General features: G+C 35.9%; 1 protein-coding gene and 1 non-coding gene across 2 annotated transcripts; both read right to left on the bottom strand.

Moving 5' to 3' along the window:
• Nucleotides 1–2,691: 2,691 nt before the first annotated feature.
• On the bottom strand, nt 2,692–7,612 carry LOC137746256 (nuclear transcription factor Y subunit A-10-like). The gene is made up of 6 exons (XM_068486332.1): nt 7,428–7,612; nt 6,365–6,697; nt 4,368–4,459; nt 4,170–4,238; nt 3,580–3,720; nt 2,692–3,454 (listed from the first exon to the last, which is right to left on the bottom strand). Exons 2-6 carry the CDS (start codon nt 6,624–6,626, stop codon nt 3,050–3,052), a joined length of 969 nt encoding a protein of 322 aa, XP_068342433.1. The 5' UTR covers nt 6,627–6,697; nt 7,428–7,612; the 3' UTR covers nt 2,692–3,049.
• Nucleotides 7,613–14,629: 7,017 nt separating this feature from the next.
• LOC137746347 (U5 spliceosomal RNA) lies at nt 14,630–14,747 on the bottom strand. Its single transcript, XR_011069819.1, has one exon. It is a non-coding gene; the product is annotated as a U5 spliceosomal RNA (small nuclear RNA).
• Between the last annotated feature and the right edge of the window lie 5,784 nt (nt 14,748–20,531).

Raw genomic sequence — 20,531 nt, 5'->3', positions numbered from 1 at the left:
GTAAATTTAAGGGTTGCCACCGACCCCAACCAAAAGAGGGGCCGACTGTTGGGAACCAGAGTTTGTGGGTAAAGACCTTGGTGAGGGAAAGAAGAAGGAGAGACTTTAGAGAGAGAGAGAGAGAGAGAGGCAGGTCTACAGAGAGATTCATGTACACTGTTTACTGGGGATATTTTTGAAACAGTAAAACACACCCTAAACCCTAAATACTAAACCCTTGAGTGATGAAAGAGGCTTCTGATTCTGACACTCCACTCTCTTTCATCACACATCGTGAAGATAATCAAAATTAGGGGTGGATTCGGTTCCGTTTGGTTCGATTTTTGGCCAAAATCGGAAACCAAACCGAAGTTACTGTTCAGTTTTTCTTCGGTTTCGGTTTTTTTGGGTTCGGTTTCAGTCCGGTTTGATTTTTCCATGAAAATTGTTTATTTTTATTTTTATTTTTTTATTTTATTTTTAATTTTTATTTTATTTTTATTTTTTAACTGGGCAGTCAAGAACAGATGGAAGCTATACACCTGATGAGGGTTTTAATTCTATGACTGATGATTGGGAGTGCAGTTTTGATTCTATGACTGATGATCCGGAGTTGGATGATCGGCCATGGATTTGACATTATTAGGTGTCAGTGTATCTTTCTTGTTGTGGATCCGAGGGCTTTCACAGAGAAAACGCATGCATGTGTTAGTTCTTTGATTTTTCCATGAAAATAAACCCAATAAAACTAAATAGCAGCCAAGAGAGATTTTTACCTTGGGGGTTTGTTTTTGGGACTGATCTTCCGATGAGGTATGCAGACTTATGCACCCTTGGATGTTCGTTTACAGACTTATGCACCCTTGGAGGCTCTGTGATTTTGGTTGCAGCGATGAGATTTGTGCAAAGAGCAGAGAAATGGAGGCATGTGTTGGTTTGAGAAAGAGGACAGATGGAAATGTGGAAGAGAGCCATTTGGCTTTGGGCTCAAGATGGCTTTTTGCTAGATCTCAGAAATGGGTAGTAGTTTGAGGCAATAGAGATTAAGAGAGAGATAGATTTCTATCTTTAGAAAGCAAGCACCCATGTGCTTGATACAACTTTTGTCGACCAACTTTAGTTTTTTTAATAATATAATAATTACCTGTTACACATTCCAACACACACACACACACACATATATATATATATATATATATATATATATATATCCAAAACAGATAATTAAATAAATAAATAAAATAAATGTCAATTTAATTAATTCGGTTTGGTTCGATTTTCAGACCACTAAAACCAAAATTGAACCAAAAGAATTCGGTTTGCTTTGGTTTTTTCAATTCGGTTCAATTTTTTCAGTCTCAGTTCGGTGTTCGGTTTGGTTTTTTGAACCCACCCCTAATCAAAATTCCATGGTGAAGTAGTGCTCTGTGAATTTGGTAATGAGCCTAGATCAACGTCACCTGATATCAAGGCTCTAAGAGCACTTCCAATGTAGGAAGGCCTCCTAGGCAATAGGCAACTCAATCTCCTTAAATGAACTATAATTGCCTACAATGAATAGTAACTGTCCGAGTGCATCTCCACCCCTAAATTGAATAGCCAAGGCAATTCATATTAAAATATTAATATTTTTTATTTTATAAAATAATAAAAGATAACTTTCTTTTAAATTTCATATAATAATAAAAGATTAGTTGAAAGTGTTCGAAAATATTGAAATGTAATGTAAAGTGGAAGAATGTGGCTACGTATTTGTAAAATGGAAGACCATGGTTACATCTTTATAGAAAAAAATTATATTTTTTTATATTTTTAATTAGTTTTTTATATTCTTTGTAATTTTTTAATAATTTAAATTGAGGCTGACGTTAGCCTTACGTCACATAGGTAAGGTGCTGAGATAGGTGATTATTGTCTGACTTTTCCATCGAGCTTGCCTTGGGTCCAATTGCCCGAGTGGGCTGGAGTGTTTTGGGGGAGAGGAGAGTGGATTGGGTTGCCTATCCCCAATTAGGCAATTAGCAACAGTGGAGTTGCTCTAAAAGAAGGTAAGCGCTAGTCGGGAGGTGGGGCCTAGGCTGGGCGTAGGAGGGGTCCTAGGCAGACTCAACAGATTTAAGTAAATTTATTATATTATCATTTAAATAAGTTTCTTCTTACAATTAAAAAGTACATAATTACATTGGGATATATAAATTGCAAACTAGAATAGCATATAGATTATAAAGTAATAGAACATAATGAAACCATGGGGAACAAGCATATAATGTGAGTTTATCTAAATAATCAACAAGTCTCTTATAATTTATTGAAAGAAAAAAAAATTCAATGAAAGTTATTTATTTTTTGTCTAAGTGAGGGTCACAACTTAGGCAGGTTTGGATCGGCTAGACCAGTGCCTAAGTAAGTCTATGAGCCATTTCTTAATTTTCAAATGCTTAGAGATTAATCAAGATGGTGGCCAACCATCATGCACCTAGGTGGAAATTTTTATAACAATATGCGATATGTGTTGTTTAGGTGCTTGGCTTGAGTATCACCACACTTGGAAAGCATCTTCCTTGACATCAATAAGGCAAGAAATATGTCTTAAAATATGATACATTATTCTTCCAAACGTTCGGAACACAACACAAACATTCAGTTATACATCACACCAACCAAGTAGGTCAAAAATCCAGACACTAAGATATTACAGTATTACACAAGAAATTTAGCTTTTTTTTTTTATCACAAACACACACCAGACTCTCAAGTTCTGATTCCTCTTATGGGAAGAGAGCCATATATATAGTCTACTGATTAATTTATGCTGCTTCAAGGTTTCCGCTGTTTTCGCTAGCCGCCCGAACAGGATGACTGCATCGAACGGCAGGAAAACTTTTCCGCAAGCATTAGCCAAGAATGATTTGCCTTTTGACAGCAACCAAATGGGGGCAGGACAATCCTAGAACCGAAAGCCTGTTGCAACAGCCTTAACAGAAACTGCAGCAAGGCTTCTCCATCTGGTTGCGGAGTAGATGGGGTTGAGGCAACGGAGTTGGCACCAACCCCATCTTTTCCTTTGCTATCAAACATTGAGGTTGCAGCAGTTATCTCCTGCTGCAACCCATTTGGTTGGAATGACCATACCACGCGCACCATCTCTCATGTCTGAGAGAGAGTGCAGGGAGGGACCAGGATGATTGATTGAAAAGCAATCAAGGTCTCCCCTAGAGTACATACTTGTCACCTCTGACCCGGATATGTTAGAAATGCTGCCATTCGTTTCCCTTGACGAGTTTAAAGTTCCACTATCGGATTGCAGGACTTCAGAACTCTGAGAACCCGAAAGCCTAAACAGCTGCCCATCACCAACTTGCTTCCCTTCAGTTCCCTTGTCCCCATTGTTCATAGTCTTAGTGTTCAGAAAACGACCACCGCAGCCCCTTGGTCGGCGCATTGCATGACGATGGCGCGATTCATGCATATACGGCTGTAGAAACAAAATAGATCGTAGGTCATTCTAACAGACTATGTCGTTGCACAAGAGAAATATTTTTTCATCAGATGTGCATTTTGTTTCTGAAACTTGCATCCTATCGAATTCAGATGTCATACCTTACGCAGTCTAGCTGCTCTGTTCTCAATGACAGCCTTCGCACGGGATTGTCGGCGACGCATGATTCCATGGTACTGCTTAGCATTTACATAGATTGGTCCTTCATCCTCAGTCAAGTTCAGTGGCAGCATAATGCGTCCCTAAGCAAACGGATAAGTACGTGCATCAGTAAATTTGCTACACTCAAAGAACTGCCTCTTTCGCAGAGAAACGGATTCTCTACTTGTCTTGACATTTTTCCGACTTTAATAAGAGTAAAACTCAAAGACATGCAAAGACGTGCTTACTCTAACTCACGAAAATACACAGAGGGGTGCTAAGAGAGACTTTCTAAGTTAAATCCTAAATGGTTTCTAGTTCGCAAAGCTAAAATTATCGTAGAGAACCAAGAACATAAATAGAGATTCATGCTTCTTAAACTGGTTCTATTTCTCATATTTCCATTTTAATGCACCAGTAAGAAAAAGATAGTATATTCCAAAATTAGCAGGTTACAGAGAAATAGAAATATTGTTTTCAAGGAATTAACATGATTGAAAAAGTAATAGCTCCATTTATAGTGAGGTAGGAGAAGAGATCGAAGAAGCACCGAAATTTGAGGTCCATAGGTTGAGAATAGTCCATAGCATTGATCCATAAATGGATATTTTGCGCAAATCTACAGTTCAAGTTCCAAACAAAGAATCAACTTATCAGCAATTTTGACAAGAACCATATTCATTATTCCTAAAACAGTTATTGATTCACAAATAAACAAATGAAAAGTAATCGAAAAAGAAAGGCTTACAACTGGCTGGCTGAATCCAAGCTCAAAATGACCATGATATTTTCCCGGAGATGATTGCAGAGAGATTGCTGCCTGGGACTTCTGTCCATCCCCTGAAAATTAACATTCACCTGAATGAGAAACTACTTGGCTGGTTAACCATGACTAAATATAACTTCTGGTTGAGAAGTAAATCATTTTGAACAAGTTGTGAAAGAACGATAATGTAAACGAGTTGATAATTTATTCATCGGTTCTAGTTAACAAGGGCTTGTGAGGGAGGATGGAAGGTTTTCTTTAATGGCAAACCAGTTTAACAATCTCTATTGCCACAGAAGGCCAGGAAAGGTGAGAAAACAAGTGTAACTAATAATGCAATTATCAACAACTATTTCGTTGTCGAGTAAGAACTCGATCTTTCAAAGCACGTAGAGTGGACAACATCAACTGCCAAGACTTTGTTCCTACAGCATCTACATCCATTCTTTGTAACCATTTTTTATTTTATAAAGTAATTTCCTTCATACTGGCATGTCTACTCAGCAGGAGAAAAGCTTACTCTACCAAGTCTACATTTAATTTCCATAATAATATTGCGAACTACACTCGCACGCTTCTGCGAATCATTTTCTATATTTGCAGCCAATAGTTTTGCATTGGAAATGACCCTCAGAATACTTCGGAAATTGACAACCAAATTTTGTACCTAATTCCTACAAGGTGGCATTTCGAGAGCAGTTTGGAATAGAAGTGTCGATAAAGGATTAAAAGCTCGCTTTAATGCTGCTCACGTCAAAACCCTCACCAGTCTCTCATGGGTCCTTCATATTCCTCTCACCCAGATTACTAAAAAGCAGTTAAAATTGAATAACTCTCAGCAGTAGGGCTCCGACTCCCACGTGATCTGAGACAGCCTCTTCTTCATAATTAAGCCGGGACAAGGGTGGGCTACGCAATCAGGCTTCAGAGTAAAGAAGAGCTCGAATGAGTGGTGAGGGAGGGGCATAGAGAGGTTCTTATTGGAGGAACATGGTTAATGTTATTGCTATCACTGATATCTAGGCAATGTTAGAGAATCACCTAAACCTTATGCGTCCAGTTTCATAGTTTTCTTACTCTCCCGGGGATTCATGAGAATACTCCAAATGAAGGTACAATTAGTAGCGTCCTATAACATATAAGCAATGAATGCATCTAGATGGTTCGACATTTAGGCTCCGATCTTTAGGGGAAAGATAAGCCCCTTCTTTATTATTTCTAAACCTGATGAAGATCATACTTAAAAAATTATAAGATATCCGATATCGCATCAGCATAATCAAATTTATTGGGAAGAAGACTATAGTAAAAGAAACTCCACCTTAACTTCCTAAAACCCCTAACACTAAGATCATCGCAGCTTAAGCTCTGACATATGATCCCGAAAAGGATATTATTCGAACATGTAATGGTGCGTCTTTTTCATAAACCTTCCTCTACTATCTCATTTCTCATCTTCCACACACCTTATTAACTAGTTTCTTCATGATTTGCTGCAGCAATGATATTTAAGAAAACTTATCGACAAGATCGCGTGAAAAAAAAAAAAAGAAAAAAAAAACTTACCTCGAGGTTGGCGAAGAAAGATTCTCATACCCCCTCAAGTATCTCTCAAGTACTAACTACACTCACTCTCTTCACCAAATATGACTAAACCTTTGCTACTCACTTTACCTTCAATCATCGCCAAGGGGAATCCTTAAATGTTTGATACGAAAAGAAAAAACACGTTTCCTGACCCCACATTTTAGCCCATCTCCAATCAGTCTATGATGAACAAGGAAACAACGAGGGATCTTCATGACGAAGGATACGAACCTTATCTTCAGACATAAATTTCAGCGACAAAAAAGAAGCTAGTAAAGCATTTCCTTTTCTTTTCAAAACCACTACGTAAATGTTATTGACCAAAAGACTTCATAAATAGAAGTCTTTTAGAAAAGGAAAGACATCAAAAGTAAAGGAGGAGATTATTATACCAGGAAAGATAGTGAACTGATTTGTGTTCCCTTTTTCCAGTCCTTGTTCAGTACCCCGCCCGGCAAGTTTAGTGGCAGTGAAATGGTCCCCAGTATTGGGCTGCTCCTTAGTAGAAGGTTTCGACAGGCCACAGGATTCACCATACACCGGTTGAGATCCCAAGGAACTCCACCAAGGTCCTGACAATGAAGATGAAAACTGGCCTATGGGATTAGGGGCAATTCCTTCATGTCCCTTGAAATACACAGTTTGCATAGCCATACTGTCCTCCAAAATTAATGATCCCAGCAATGAGTTTTACTTAATTCTAATTCAAATATTCCATACAATGCCTGCAAATTCAAAGTTGAATGTTAAAAACATACCATTTATGCTACCTTTCAGTTAAAGAAGGAGAAGGACTGAAATGTATCTATTGAAATAAATCCACCAAAGAGGACAGTTTTCCTTCTGTTACTAATCGCTCGACCAACATGCCTCTTCTGTGTGTGATTTTAATGAAATATTTGACAACAATATGCAACTAAAATGTTCCTATGATATAAGAAAAGAATGTCTAACTGCTCATATGAGCTTCCAATTAGTACATAGAAGATGAAAACAAGCTGAATTTAGGGAATAAATAAATGGAATATTTCGAAAGAAAAAAGAGAAGGAAATAGACATACATAAAAATGAGATAACAGAAAAAAAAAGAAAAAAAAAGAAAGAAAAAAAAAGAGAAATAGCAGAAAGAGTAAAACAAACTCAACAAAAGATACTGAATTGTGAAGGATATTAGCAAAAATATGATAACCTATAAGAGAGTACAACGATCATGTAAGCGAAAACCGGAAATCGCAACCGTAGAAGCTAAATAACTGAAAGAAAAGAAAGAAAGCATAGAAACAGGTCTAACGATTCCGAGCAGACCCTTTTTAGCAGTGAGGTAGCAAAAATATGATTACTTAGAAGAGAGAACAACAATCATGTGAGCGAAAACCGGAAATCGCAACCGTAGAAGCTAAATAACTGAAGAAAAGAAGGAAAGCATAGAAACAAGTCTAAAGATTCCGAACAGACCGTTTTAACAGTGAGGTTGGTGGAGAAGAACTCAATTGCAGAAGTGCTTGTAGAGTGAGTGGAAGGAGCAGCTTAATTTGAGTTCCAAACGGAAGCAGAGAAACCCCATTTGCTAGGAGCCATGTCGGTACAGTTACAAGCAGAAGAGCAAAGCAGAGAGAGAGAGAGAGAGAGAGAGAGAGAAAGAGAGAGAGATAAGGGGAGAGAAAAACGGCCGAAGAGAGCGATGATATATGCGCACAAGTGATATGGAACTCCACACCAGTGGCCAATGAGCTTTGGCTTTCATGCAACCCCGCTTTCTAATATGTGCCTTTGTGCCATACTTAATACTATAAAATTACCGTACACATTTTCTCTCTCCCTGTCTCACTTTTGTATTTATATATTTCTGTATTTTAGTATTAGAATAACTTAATTAAATAATTTATAATAATAATAATAATAATAATAATAATATGGTAAGTTTGGGGCTAGTGTATTTAATTAATATTTATCAACTTCAAAACCAAGGGTGTTGAGATCTATTAGTGAGAGGCTAGTGGCCACAAAAACAAGGAATTATTTTTTTCACCACCCTTAGTGGATGATGATGCTTCTTAACTTATTCATCACTAATGTTAAATGAGTTTTAATTTCAAGATCGAGATAGTAGGCAGACACAAATCTTAAAATTTAAATTTATTCAATAATAATGAAAAATAGAATATGAGTATATTATCATCACCAGGTAATACTAGTGAGACTAAATTTATCGATTGAATTTTGTAAATTAAATGACATGAAAGTTGATGATTGTATTGTTACTTAAATATTGATTGACATGCTTTTTTCTTATTTATGACACATCATTTAGTCTGCAAAATTTAGTTTACCTAGCATTACTCTGCTACCACAACACGAAGGTGGTGAGAAAATGCCCCCACAAAAACAATACCAAGTGACCCAAAAGGTAAAAAGAAATGATGGTATAACCACGCATCAATCCTCATCTCTACATCTCCATTTATGCTTTTTTTTTTCTTTTAATTTAGATTTCTTTTGGTATTTATTTTAGTTGAGAATCTGAGTATGCCATCTATGTTGGAGAAGTGGTCACGCTATTCACAAGTGCCCTTTGTTATTACTAATACAAGTGCGTGACAGATAAGTTTAAGCTTAACACTCATAAAGATAAGATAATTAAGATATTAAAATATACAATCATATAAGTATATGACTTTACTTTTGTATTTTACTTTTCTAGGTTTGCTAACTCAAACATCTGTTACTTTTCTAGGTTGGCCCATCAAGTTATTGGATGGATGGGTGGGTTGGGATGACACATATGCATTATTTTTTAAAGTTGTTATTTTGTTTTTGTACTTCAACCTTTTTTTATCTTCTGATATGAGAATGCAAAAAAATTTCCAACTAGTGTCTTGGCTTTGGCTTACCAGGCACTTAATTTGGTTGTGAGATACAAGAAAAATAGTAAGACGCAAAAAATTACAACTAGTGTCCTTTATCTTCTCACTTTTTTGATCGTGAGTATGCACAATGTGTTTGGCTTTGTCTTGTCATTCAATATGTTTGGCTAGTTGCTAGATTTTTCTTGCTAATGACTACCTGGAAGATGCATAGTAAAGCGAAGATTGAGAACATGTCTCCTTTTCTACGCGTATGTACGTTGTTTTACTTTGATTTGGATTAGATACGTTGGAGTTCTTTCTCTTGGTTTATTCCAATATATAACCAGTCCAAGTTGGGACCTAAAAATTTTATGACTACATGAAAGTTATTCTTTTATATATATAGTATCTCTATAAACCTTTAATATGACGAGTAACGTATATTACTTATATTTAATGGGTTAGGATTGGGGAACACCCATTTTGAAACATTTTCTTGTATCCTTATTCTTCCCGCGATGAAGAGCTTCATTCCAATACATTTATTGCGATGAAACCTCATTTTATCATGGGGCTCCGTTTGTTGCGCAAGGAAGTTCATAATTTCGTCGTGCAGATCTTTTTTCGCGGCCTTTGCACAACAACTTGTGCAAATGACGAAGATTTGTCGTTTTAATATTTATGTGACGGAATTTCTCTTTGCGTGACCAAATGTTCTTCATTGTTAAAACTGTTAAATGTAGTAGTGTTTCTTTAAGGCTGAACTGTCTATATTTCAATTTATCATTCATATATTATCCTTACAAAAAATGAGACAAATCCAAAACCATTAAAACGTTTATTGTAGTAAAGAAAATAGACGAATAGGTTTCACAAGGAAACACTTAAAATGACTACAAATAAATCCAACGGTTATATGGTTTCGCATTTGAGTGATTTTTTTGTAGAGATTATCTTCGAGGAAATACCAAAAAGATAGATGGTTGGATCATTTAAGTACATTATGGAATGGGCTCAAGGAAAGTGTGTCAAAATGTGTGTTAAAAAGTGTGTGTCTCCTGATCCTGACCCATATTTAATATAATAAAATAAGAGAATTATCATCGGCACTCCAAAAATCTTATTTTGTACTTCAATCTTTCTATAATTAGAAAGAAATATACACTTATGAGATGTGTAGAATGAGATTTTTAGAGTGCTAATAACAATTTCTAAAATTTGCTTTGTCATTCAACATGTCTAAATCAACATAGTCGGGCTAGAATCCGGATCCTCTTTGTGAGGATCCTGGGGATCCATCAATTCTGTCCGTTGATCATACATCGTGCAGTTAAAAATTATTTTAAATATTTTTATTTAAAATTAAACACAAACAATACTTGAAAAAAACTGACTGCACAATGTACGATAAACAAACATAATTCATAGATCCCCATGATCTTCACCAAAAGGATCCGAAGAGGATCCTGTTGGGTCGGGTTAACTCTCATTTTATCTCCAAGTAGTAGCTGTAGTACTTCCTTTAACCTAATTACGTTGGGGCAGTTTTATCACTGGCTCAAATCTGTTTCTGCTCTAGGATTTATCTGGAACTAGTCTTTTATTTTCCTTGTATAAAAGACCTGCTTTGGACAAAGATGCCCAATCCAAATGGATTGAAAAGTACAAGTAATTAAGGTACACATTTTAAAATATGTAGCTAGCTAAAGGCATGGTAGCATTATTAGCTAGTTAATAAGAAAAATTATTTTGAAACGAGAAAAACTACTTAGAGATTTTTAACTGTAAAATATTGGCCATTACATACTTGAACAACAATTTAACAGTTAAAAAATTCAGTTTATAAGATGCCCCGAAGCATATTAGCTATTCTCTCCCTTGTTCCCTATTAGAGGGAAAATAATGATTAGACAAATCAACAACATTGATGAGTTTATGCCTCCCTCCATAGATTTTGGGCTCAATAGGAAGCCGGCAATGTCCCCAAAATTGTTAGAATAAAGTGGACAGGGACTTTTGGAAAATGGGGAATCGGCCTTCTCAGCTCTTTACACATGTGCCATTTACTCCCTCACACTATTTAATTTAGTTTTGGCTGTGTTTCTAAACCGGCCATTTGCTTCGAATGTTTGAAGAATAATTAGGTTAATTTGGAGGTGCCCACTGGCCAGTGTTTTGCTTCCCTTTGCTTAGCGGCAAAGCTCAGTACATTCATGTGACATCACCAAACCTTCGATTTCAGGAACCATAAACATCAATCACTAACAAAACTTTATCTTTTAGTCCAGAAAAAGCAACCAAAGGTCGAAATTCATAAGTACGAAATGAATAAATACGAAAGGTTGGACCACAAGAAATGTTGGTAGGAGGACTGGTCAAGCTCACTAAACTTGCTAAGATATCTGCAAATTTGCAGTCCTTGTCGTGGTAGTTTTTCAGTTGTTCTTGTGAACACTGACAGATACAAGGATATTTAGGCGCGTAGTAGCTAGCTCGGTTTTTATCGTTTTATGTTTTAATTTGATTAAATTTATTTATATAAGATTAATCTAAGACTCAAAAATTCAAAATTTCAAGCTGTTTTCATTAGGCGCATAGTAACGTGATACTAAGGTCTTCCCCAGTAGGTCGAACAAAGTGAGAGTTATATTAATATATTAAACTCATATAGGAATCAACACCAAAAAATTTGAGTGTAATACCAATTTATTAGACTCATGATAGTTCAATATATTAGACACATGAGTGTGGTAGCATTATACTGTGGAAGGCCTAATACTACTGAATTAGTTGTTGAAGGTGATTTGGATGTATATGCGCAGGCTATGGCTAGTAGTCTAACAAGCTGTTGCTGGTTTTGGTAAGTTAGTAATCATCTTTTGTTATTCAATAATTCTACTTGTACGGCTTAGGATTCAAATAAAAACAAAGTTCTGTTTTGGTAAGGAATAAACTCAGTATTTTAGGGTAAATCATTCCATAGTATTACTTGTAATCAATAGGTTTTGTCAGGTAACACCGCAACGTTGTTCTTCCATTCCAATTGGAAAAAAAAAAAAAAAAAAAAAAAAGCAGCTTTGCAAATTAACAGAGCAGTGATGCACGAGTTCTTCAAATTTAGTTAACATGTGATCATTAACTGCATTAGGTTGTTAACATGGTACAACTAGTTAATCATGTAGCATATGAATTCTTTTATATTTGAGTTAGGGTTGCTTAAAATTCAAACTCGAGTTTCCCTAGAAACCCTAATTGGAAGCAAAATACAAACAAGAATAAGATTCCTTAAATACTTAAAATGATTTTAGGTAATACTTAAAATGATTTTAGACTTAATTTATTATCGAATTTGAGTAAGGACCATATATGACCATAAAGAAATGTTTGGACTCATCTCATTATTTTCTTCGAAACAATAAGTTTTAACTTAAATAAGAGCTTAGAGCAATCTACAAAGAATGGACCTTGTTCTTATGGACTTACCCTTGTCAAGCTGCTTCTCATTATTCTTAGGCATCTATTCTATGCCATTGTATCGATCTTGTGTTCATATTTATTTCAACATGAACATTGTAACACCCGATCTAAACTTGATTAGTATTGCTACATACTATGTCGTATCCAAAATGTGTTTCCCTAATTCGATTGTAACAAAATGGAAACACACACACACACACACACACACACACACATATATATATATCTGATATTTTTACTTTTCAGAAAGAAAATATGAAGAGTAATTAAATTAGGTATTAAAGCACTTAACCCTATGTAATTTGCATCTAGTATTAAAGCACGATCCTAGACGCTGTTTTTTTTCTAAATAAATAACCTCTTGCTTTCGAGAAGATATAATAAATAAATAACTTTTAAATCTTACTTTGCATTTTTGCAACTTAGTACTATAATTCAGTGGTATTTTTTTTACCTCTTAGTAAGAGGTTTTAAGTTCAATTATCGTCAAAGACGAAGTTAAACCACATTATTATGACAAATCCATTATAAGGCTTAACTCACTCCTACTCTCTAAGTTTAGATACTATTGGTTGTTCAAAAAATAAAAAATTCCTACCGGGCACTGCGAGAGTCCCCATTAGTCATTTTCCTTTTACTTGAACTTTTGCTTTACTTTTTTACTTTGGTCTCGTCTGATTGAGTAGGTAAAGACTTAGATTACACCAATGATTTGAACGATGAGACAAGGTCCATTGTCCTGCTCCAAAACCTTGAATATTACCAAAGATGCTAATAACATATACATCAATGTTTATTTTTCTCTCATTACTTTTTACAAGGAAACTAAAACAACAACACATATAGCTAGATTACAAAACCCCGACAAACACCGAGACGTAACTAAAGTTTATTTGGTTGCTTCAAGAAATTTAGTTCAACGATGACAATGAGTGAGCAACTTATTTGTTTATTTGGAGGGCTGGAGAGGATGGTTGATAGGGCAGGGAGCAACCTATCAATTCAAGTTTTCATAAGGTCTCAAATAACAGCTACACTTCAACAGACACTAACTACCTAGTTCCAGATTTAATTAACGTTAATAATATAATTAATTTGGCTTCTAATGAGCTGGAGCTAATAACATAGATGATGCTGGATGATGTCACTTGTCATTTGTGTGTTGGTTTTTTAATTGTAAGCAGTGTAATAGCTTAGTTGATAAACGAAGATTGGATAGTTATATATAGCTGATGTGGAAATGACTTTAGTCGGTTAATTGAAAGGAAAACTAATGAAAAGAGTTTGAAAATTTTGAATTTTAATGATAATGACAAAATAAAGGGTAAAGTGAATAGTACATGATTGACTTTTTAGTGTAAAAATATAGTTTTTCGTTAAAGTAAACAGTACCTTGGACTTTTCGTTAAAACTTCCTTAATTGAAAGGTTCAATTTCTGCGTTTTCATTTCTTTCTTCAAGTTCTTCTGAGTTCTTCAATTTCTTACTTCAAAAACCCTAGATTACAGTATTGTTTTGCTCATTGGTAACCAAGTTCTGGATACGTACAACTTCCACTAAAAATACCAATTCAATTATCTATTACTAATGGCTTCATGACATATCAATTGTATATTACTAATGGCCCAACAACATATATGTCAATTATCAAATATTGTTTGAGTAGTTCACCATGACAGTAGTGCTAGCTTTTAAATATTGTAAGGTATTGTACGGTTGCTGATCTCATGAGAGGAAAGTATTAATCTTATTTTTCTTGATTCATTTATTTGTTTATATTTCTAGTTAAAAAAAATTTGGATGCAGTATTTGTGATTAATATGGTACAAGAAAATTGTAGCTCAAGTAGTTCAGAATATTCATCGATTTACTTTGAAATCTTACATTCTGTTCTTCCATATAGCTTGTATAAAAAATGACAACTTGGCAAAGGGTACTAGTATACGCATTCAAGTCCTCCCACCTAAATAGTATCTTTAAAATGGCAAAATTCAGCGTCAGCACATAATACAAGTTATAATGTTTCTTTTTCAAGAAGCATGCATGCATACCTATATGAAGTAGTAGTCCAACCATTGTTGTGAACCAAATAGGAAAATCACTTTACATCTAGTCTCCTCTGCCATGCCCATACTTTCAGTTTCTCAAAGCAGATGCCTAGCTGGCTGTCTCTGGTCTTAGCTAGCTTCTCTCCTCAATTATTCAAGAATATCGTTAGCCAAGTAGTACGTACGTTGATAGAGGTGCATGGTTAATATATAACAAAGTTACAAAAGAGACAAGCTACTCACTCAAACAATTATTTTTATTTTTTTTATTAGCTTTTTTCTAGGGGCACCGACAGAGATACGCTCCTTCAAAAATGGACGTATGCCACTTAAAACGATAAGAACACGGTATTCTTTAGTGTAAAAGGCGAAATAATACTTTGCTTTGTGATCAACGCATGGCTTCATGACTCAAACAATTATATATACTCCTAATTAATGAACAAACCTTTGTGACTTTTTGTCTATCTCTTTCAGCTTTCTCCCTGTTTGATGTTGGATTGAGAAAGCTTTCCACCACTCAAGACACTATGGGTTGTGAACTGTGAACTGTGAACTGTGAACCGTGTCCATTATATATATGGAGCACCCAAAAATGACTCCACGGTGGCGGACGACGAGCCGTCAAGTGGGAAATCTGCTGGAGGGACACGTACAAAAGGTGGACTGATCTTTATTTTGTGCCTGTTAGGTTTGCAATCCACTTAATCACAAACCAAGCTTTTGAACTTTCTTTTAATCTTTCAACCCTAGCTAGCAGACTATACCACCAGCACTGGCATGGCCTTTTGGATTCATGTGATCAGGAGAGATGGAGAGAGAACTAGAGAGCTTTATTTCGTTGTCAACGTCTAAAGGGTTTGCTTTCTTGGATCGATCCACAATAGGCTGATCAAGTGGACACGTACACCATATTCTTTGTGTTTTTGTTTGTACAAGCGTGAATTAGAATTCATAATCCAAGTCCTAACAGAAAAAGATTAGCTTCAATAACAAAGAGGTCGAGCCAGCTAGCTCTACGTGGTGGTAATTTTTATTGTTAAGATAAGGTAGCACAGAGCATCGAAAACGGTAAGAAAATAATGAAAACCTATTATAAGGAATAGCATAAAAGAAAGTGATGGCCATATAGAGAGATTCATGGAAGAAGAACCTTGACCTAGCTAGCTAGGTAATATTAGGTCTAGGGTACGCTTTATGGTGAGATAATTAGGTGGAAATTAAATAGATTCAAAATTCGATTCTTTCTAATATAATTAGAAAAAGTAATTCATATTTTTTATAAAAAAAAAAAAAAAATTCTACATGAATGATATTATACATGTAAATTTTGTATCATATAAAACGACAACAGATAAACTAATAAAAGACTAGGCAATTAGAATTACTCTACTATACATCAGTTATCGTTTTAAAAAGTACGATATAATTTTTTTAACCAAAAGTATGATATGAAATTTGTTGAATGACATGCACCACTTTTATGTAAAGAGTGAATAAAATCATAAATATCATAAATTAATTACCGACCAAATATACAGATCGATTTCCACATATTTTGCGCTTTTTAGTTTGCTTTTGCTTTTCTAAGTAGTTAAGTGGCATGCTACTAGCTCTCATTTATCTACATGGCGTAATCGGACGGAGTGCCAATAATACAATATAATTGGTGTGAATACAATTATTTTTGCTTGGATTTGATCCACTGTGTTTGTGTTTTGATCTTTTCACATCTACATATGTAATAAAAATATAAAAGAGATTTTTACAGGTGTATGGTGTTTACGTGACTGCATGCAGGAATTTTTTTGGTTGAAAACGCATGCAAGATTTTACTATGTATACTTATGGTGTTCATCGGCATCTTAAAATTGGATTGGCTATGTTTATTATTTATGTAATTATTTTCACTTTGCGTCGTATTTTTGGGTCTTTAGGAGGATTGTTTTCCCCTTATCGGTAAAGACCTATTACGCGGTATGCAAATTCACTTCACCAGGAAAGGGAGTTAACTAATTAAGCCAAAAAAAAAAATATTATGCTTTTCTTCACTTTTACCTAAATAATGACAACAATATTTAACTATTTAAAGATGAGTAGGAACTCCTACTCAAAATTTTTTAAAATTGTTCGTTGTCTATTTATAAAACTTCGTGTTTATAATAAGAAATATTCATATTATAAATCACCCTATAAATATCACCTCTGCAAAAAATCAATTAAAGCTAAGATCGTTTAGTCATAAAACTGTTTAAAAACAAATGAACGGTATTGGTAAAAGCATTACAAACCATCTATGTATTTGCTACAATAGATTAACTAAACGACCTTAGTTTTAATTTATGTTTTGCATAGATGATCTTTACAGTGTGATTCATAGTATGAACGGTTCTAATCATAAGCACAAAGCTCTGTGATTAAAACACTAAGAGTTCTGAGTATGAATTCCTACTCATATTTGAGTAGTCAAGTATTGTTCAAATAATAATTACTAAAAAGTATTATCGCTAGGGTGGACGAAATGGGATTGCCACCAAGCAAGTGGATTAACGTTTCTTAATCTTTGTCCTTCCCAAGTAATGGGCGATTACATCTCCTGCATGATGGTTAATTAAAGGTAAATATCCTTCAAAGAATCTTGTACAACTTTATATAATTCGAGGTTGAAGATTCATCTTTGTGATAGAGGGGCCAATTTGCAAGTGGTGAGAGCTCCCCGATTTTGGAATGTATTATTAAAATCATAATTTTATTGTTCTTCATTTAATTAAATTAGTGATAACATTAAGGTGGGTATAATTATTCATGTGTTGTGGCTCATTTCAATCTGACGAGGAAGGAGGGAGTCGCGGCAACAGAGAGAGTAGGGAGAGAGATGTCTTTGTAGGGTTGTGTAGAGGATGTGTTATTTACCCTACGTATTGTGTTTATTTATAGTCATAAGGGAGGAAAGAATCATTCTCCTCCAAGGAATACAAGTCCTAATAGGAAAGAATAACTAGTATCAAATCTAATCTAGGATTTACAGAATCACACTTAAATACAATGTTTATAACACTCCCCCTTGAGTATGCAAATACTCAAGTAGATTCAGCATCATGTAGAGTTGAGGAAGTCGACTCGTCAGCATTGATTATGGGAACATGCTAATCTCAAAGTAAAGTAGGAACTTGTGAATGGAACTAAGTCTCACAAAAAACCCAATGGCTATGGTAACAACCAAGTAGGGACAAAACCATAGTCTAAGGAAAAATGCGTGAGAGAATGCAAAGTCAAATGAAACGTCTACCGAACGTCATCAGGGATATAATCAACGGTGCCTTGTCAAAACCTCGTTAGGTAGCAAAAACCCAAAGGAAAATATGCTCCTAATCATAGGGAAAAAGAGTACATTAAGATCAAGCAAGTATTGTTACATCCTGGCCCGGGCCCCCACCACATCCCAGGCTCGACTCCACCGTAGCACGATATTGTTCACTTTGGGCCCCGACCACACCTTCACGGTTTTGTTTCTGGGAACTTACAAGAGAATTTCCCAGTGGGTCACCCATCATGGGAGTGCTCTCGCGGGCAAACTCGCTAAACTTCGGAGTTTCTATGGAACCCGAAACCAGTGAGCTCCCAAAATGTCTTATGCTAGGTAGAGATGAGAATATACATATAAGGCTTACATGATCCATACCCCTGGGCTATGTGGGATGTTACAAGTATACTTCAGGATACTCCCCCTGAGTTCGACATAATTCCAAAGAGAACTAACAATGTTATAACTCAGAAAGTTTACGCATACCTATTCCTTAAACAACCTTCTGAAACGTCACCTTCGGTAGTGATTTGTTGAAGAGGTTGGCCAAGTTGTCTTGTGAACGGATTTGCGTGACTTCAATCTTCTGTTGCTCTTGTTGTTGATATGAGAAGAAGAATTCCGGCACATTGTGGTTGATGTTGTCTCCTTTGATGTAACCCTTCTTGAGTTGTTCGAAGCATGCTGCATTATCTTCATAGATCGTCATCGGGACGTCAACGAGGGGGTAATGATCGTAAGAGCTTCATATATGACCCACAACTGTTCTCAACTAGAAGCATTCCCAAGTAGCTATGTGTAAGGCAAGAATTTTAGCATGGTTAGACGAAGTGGCAATTAAGGTCTGTTTAGTTGACCTCTAAGATATTGTGGTGCCTCTAACGGTAAAGATATAACCTGTTTGAGAGCACGCCTTGTGCAAGTCATATAAGTAACATGCGTCGGCATAACTAACAAGGCGAGAATCAACTCGAGATAGGGGTGCAGCATCACTCGAGGATCCGTAATGATAGAATAGGCCCAGATTCGTAGTACCCTTAAGGTAACAGAAGATGTTTTTAATACTAGTCCAGTGTCTGCGTGTTGGTGCATTACTGTATCTTGCCAAAAGATTAACAGCAAGGGAGATATCGGGTCTAGTGTATTGAGCTAAGTACAATAAAGTGTTTATCGCACTTAGATAAGGAACTTCGGGCTTCAAAATATCTTCATCATCTTCATTCGGACAAAAGGGATCTCGTCTTGCATCTAGTAATCGAACGACCATATGAGTACTCGAAGGCTTTATTTTATCCTCATTAAAGCAGCGTAACACATTCTGGGTGTAGTTCAATTGATGTACTAAGATTCCATCCAAACGATGCTCTATCTCGAGAGTAAGACAGTATTGAGTCTTTCCTAGATCTTTCATCTCAAATTTTGACTTTAGGTGCTTTGCAGTTCTCTCGAGCTCTTTAAAAGTTCCGATGAGGTTCATGTCATCGACATACGTTGCAACAATCGTAAAATCGAAATGTGACTTCTTAATGAACATGCAAGGGCATAGTTCATTGTTCACATATTCCTAACTAGTCAAATACTCACTTAGAAGGTTATACCACATTCTTTCGGATTGCTTCAAACCGTAGAGTGAATGCCTCAGCCGAATTGAGAGCATATTCTAGGGTTTGGAAATATTTGATCCAGTCAATGTAAGTCTTTCGGGAACTTTCATATAAATTTCCATATCAAGATCCCCATAGATATATGCAGTTACTACGTGCATCAACTACATACTCAGTTTTTCGAAAACTACCAAACTGATAAGGTAGCGAAAAGTAATCACATCCATAATGGGTGAATTAGTTTCATCATAGTCAATCTCGGGGTGTTGTGAAAAGCCATGCGCAACAAGACGAGCTTTGTAACGTACAATTTCGTTCTTCTAATTACGCTTCCAAACGAAAACCCACTTGTAGCCAACGGGCTTCACATGTGGAGAAGTATGAGCTACAAGTCCAAACACTTACGTTTAGCAAGCGAATCGAGTTCGACTTGGATTGCTTGTTTCCAGTTTAACCAATCAGTTTTACGTCGACATACATCAACAGAACAGGGTTCAATGTCATCGCTCAACATGATCAAAGTAACTACTACATATGCTAATGCATCGTTGATAATCATCTCATTTCTACACCAAACATCATCCAAGCTAGCAAAATGGATCGAAATCCCACTATTCTTAGGAGGTAAATTCATCTCTTGAAGGGCATTTTTGTAATCTAAAATTTCCTCATTAGTTGGATAAAATGAGTAAGAGACAGTCGGATTCACAATATGCTTAACAACCTGTGCCGTGGGTTTCCTTTTCTGGAGTATGAATCCTATGAACCAAGTGGTCTGCCATGTTTTTGTGTAGGGGCAGAGGATTGGCTAACTGCTAATGTACGTGGATCAGCCAAAGTGGCGTCCTAGGCCTCCAGGAGGGAAGTCCCTCATACATTTGGTACATCCATCTTTGCAGACACATTTGTAGCTAGAATTTGTGATCTTGTTACTCACGCTAGATCCGTAAAAGCATCTGACATGCTCTGAGCTACGTTTTGAAGATCTAATATGCGCTGCACTTCAGTTTCAGACTGCGTGGTGTGGGGATCTAAATGAGACAAAGTGGGAGTCTTCCACGATAATTGGCGTTGTTATTTAGGAATGGTGACGTTCTTATCTTCCCCTAATGATGGGAAAACTGTCTCATAGAAGTGACAATCTGTGGAATAAGCGGTAAAAAGATTGCCTGTCAAAGGTTATAAGTAATGAATAATTGAAGGAGAATAATATCCGATATAGATTCTCATCCTTCGTTGGGGCCCTATTTTTATACATAAAGGCGGTGAAATCAGCATAT

The sequence above is a fragment of the Pyrus communis genome, chromosome 9, assembly GCF_963583255.1.
Source record: "Pyrus communis chromosome 9, drPyrComm1.1, whole genome shotgun sequence".
NCBI classification, from domain to species: domain Eukaryota; kingdom Viridiplantae; phylum Streptophyta; class Magnoliopsida; order Rosales; family Rosaceae; genus Pyrus; species Pyrus communis.
This window is presented reverse-complemented; position numbering and strand designations above follow the sequence as displayed.

Bases quoted from the DNA above. Each gene is read 5' to 3' on its own strand.
- LOC137746256 (XM_068486332.1), bottom strand. From the start codon at position 6,626: ATGGCTATGCAAACTGTGTATTTCAAGGGACATGAAGGAATTGCCCCT. The intron at 4,239-4,367 runs GTAAGCCTTTCT...CTTGAACTGTAG, and splicing joins TTGGATTCAGCCAGCCAGTT to ATTTGCGCAAAATATCCATT. The intron at 3,455-3,579 runs GTATGACATCTG...TTGTTTCTACAG, and splicing joins GAGCAGCTAGACTGCGTAAG to CCGTATATGCATGAATCGCG.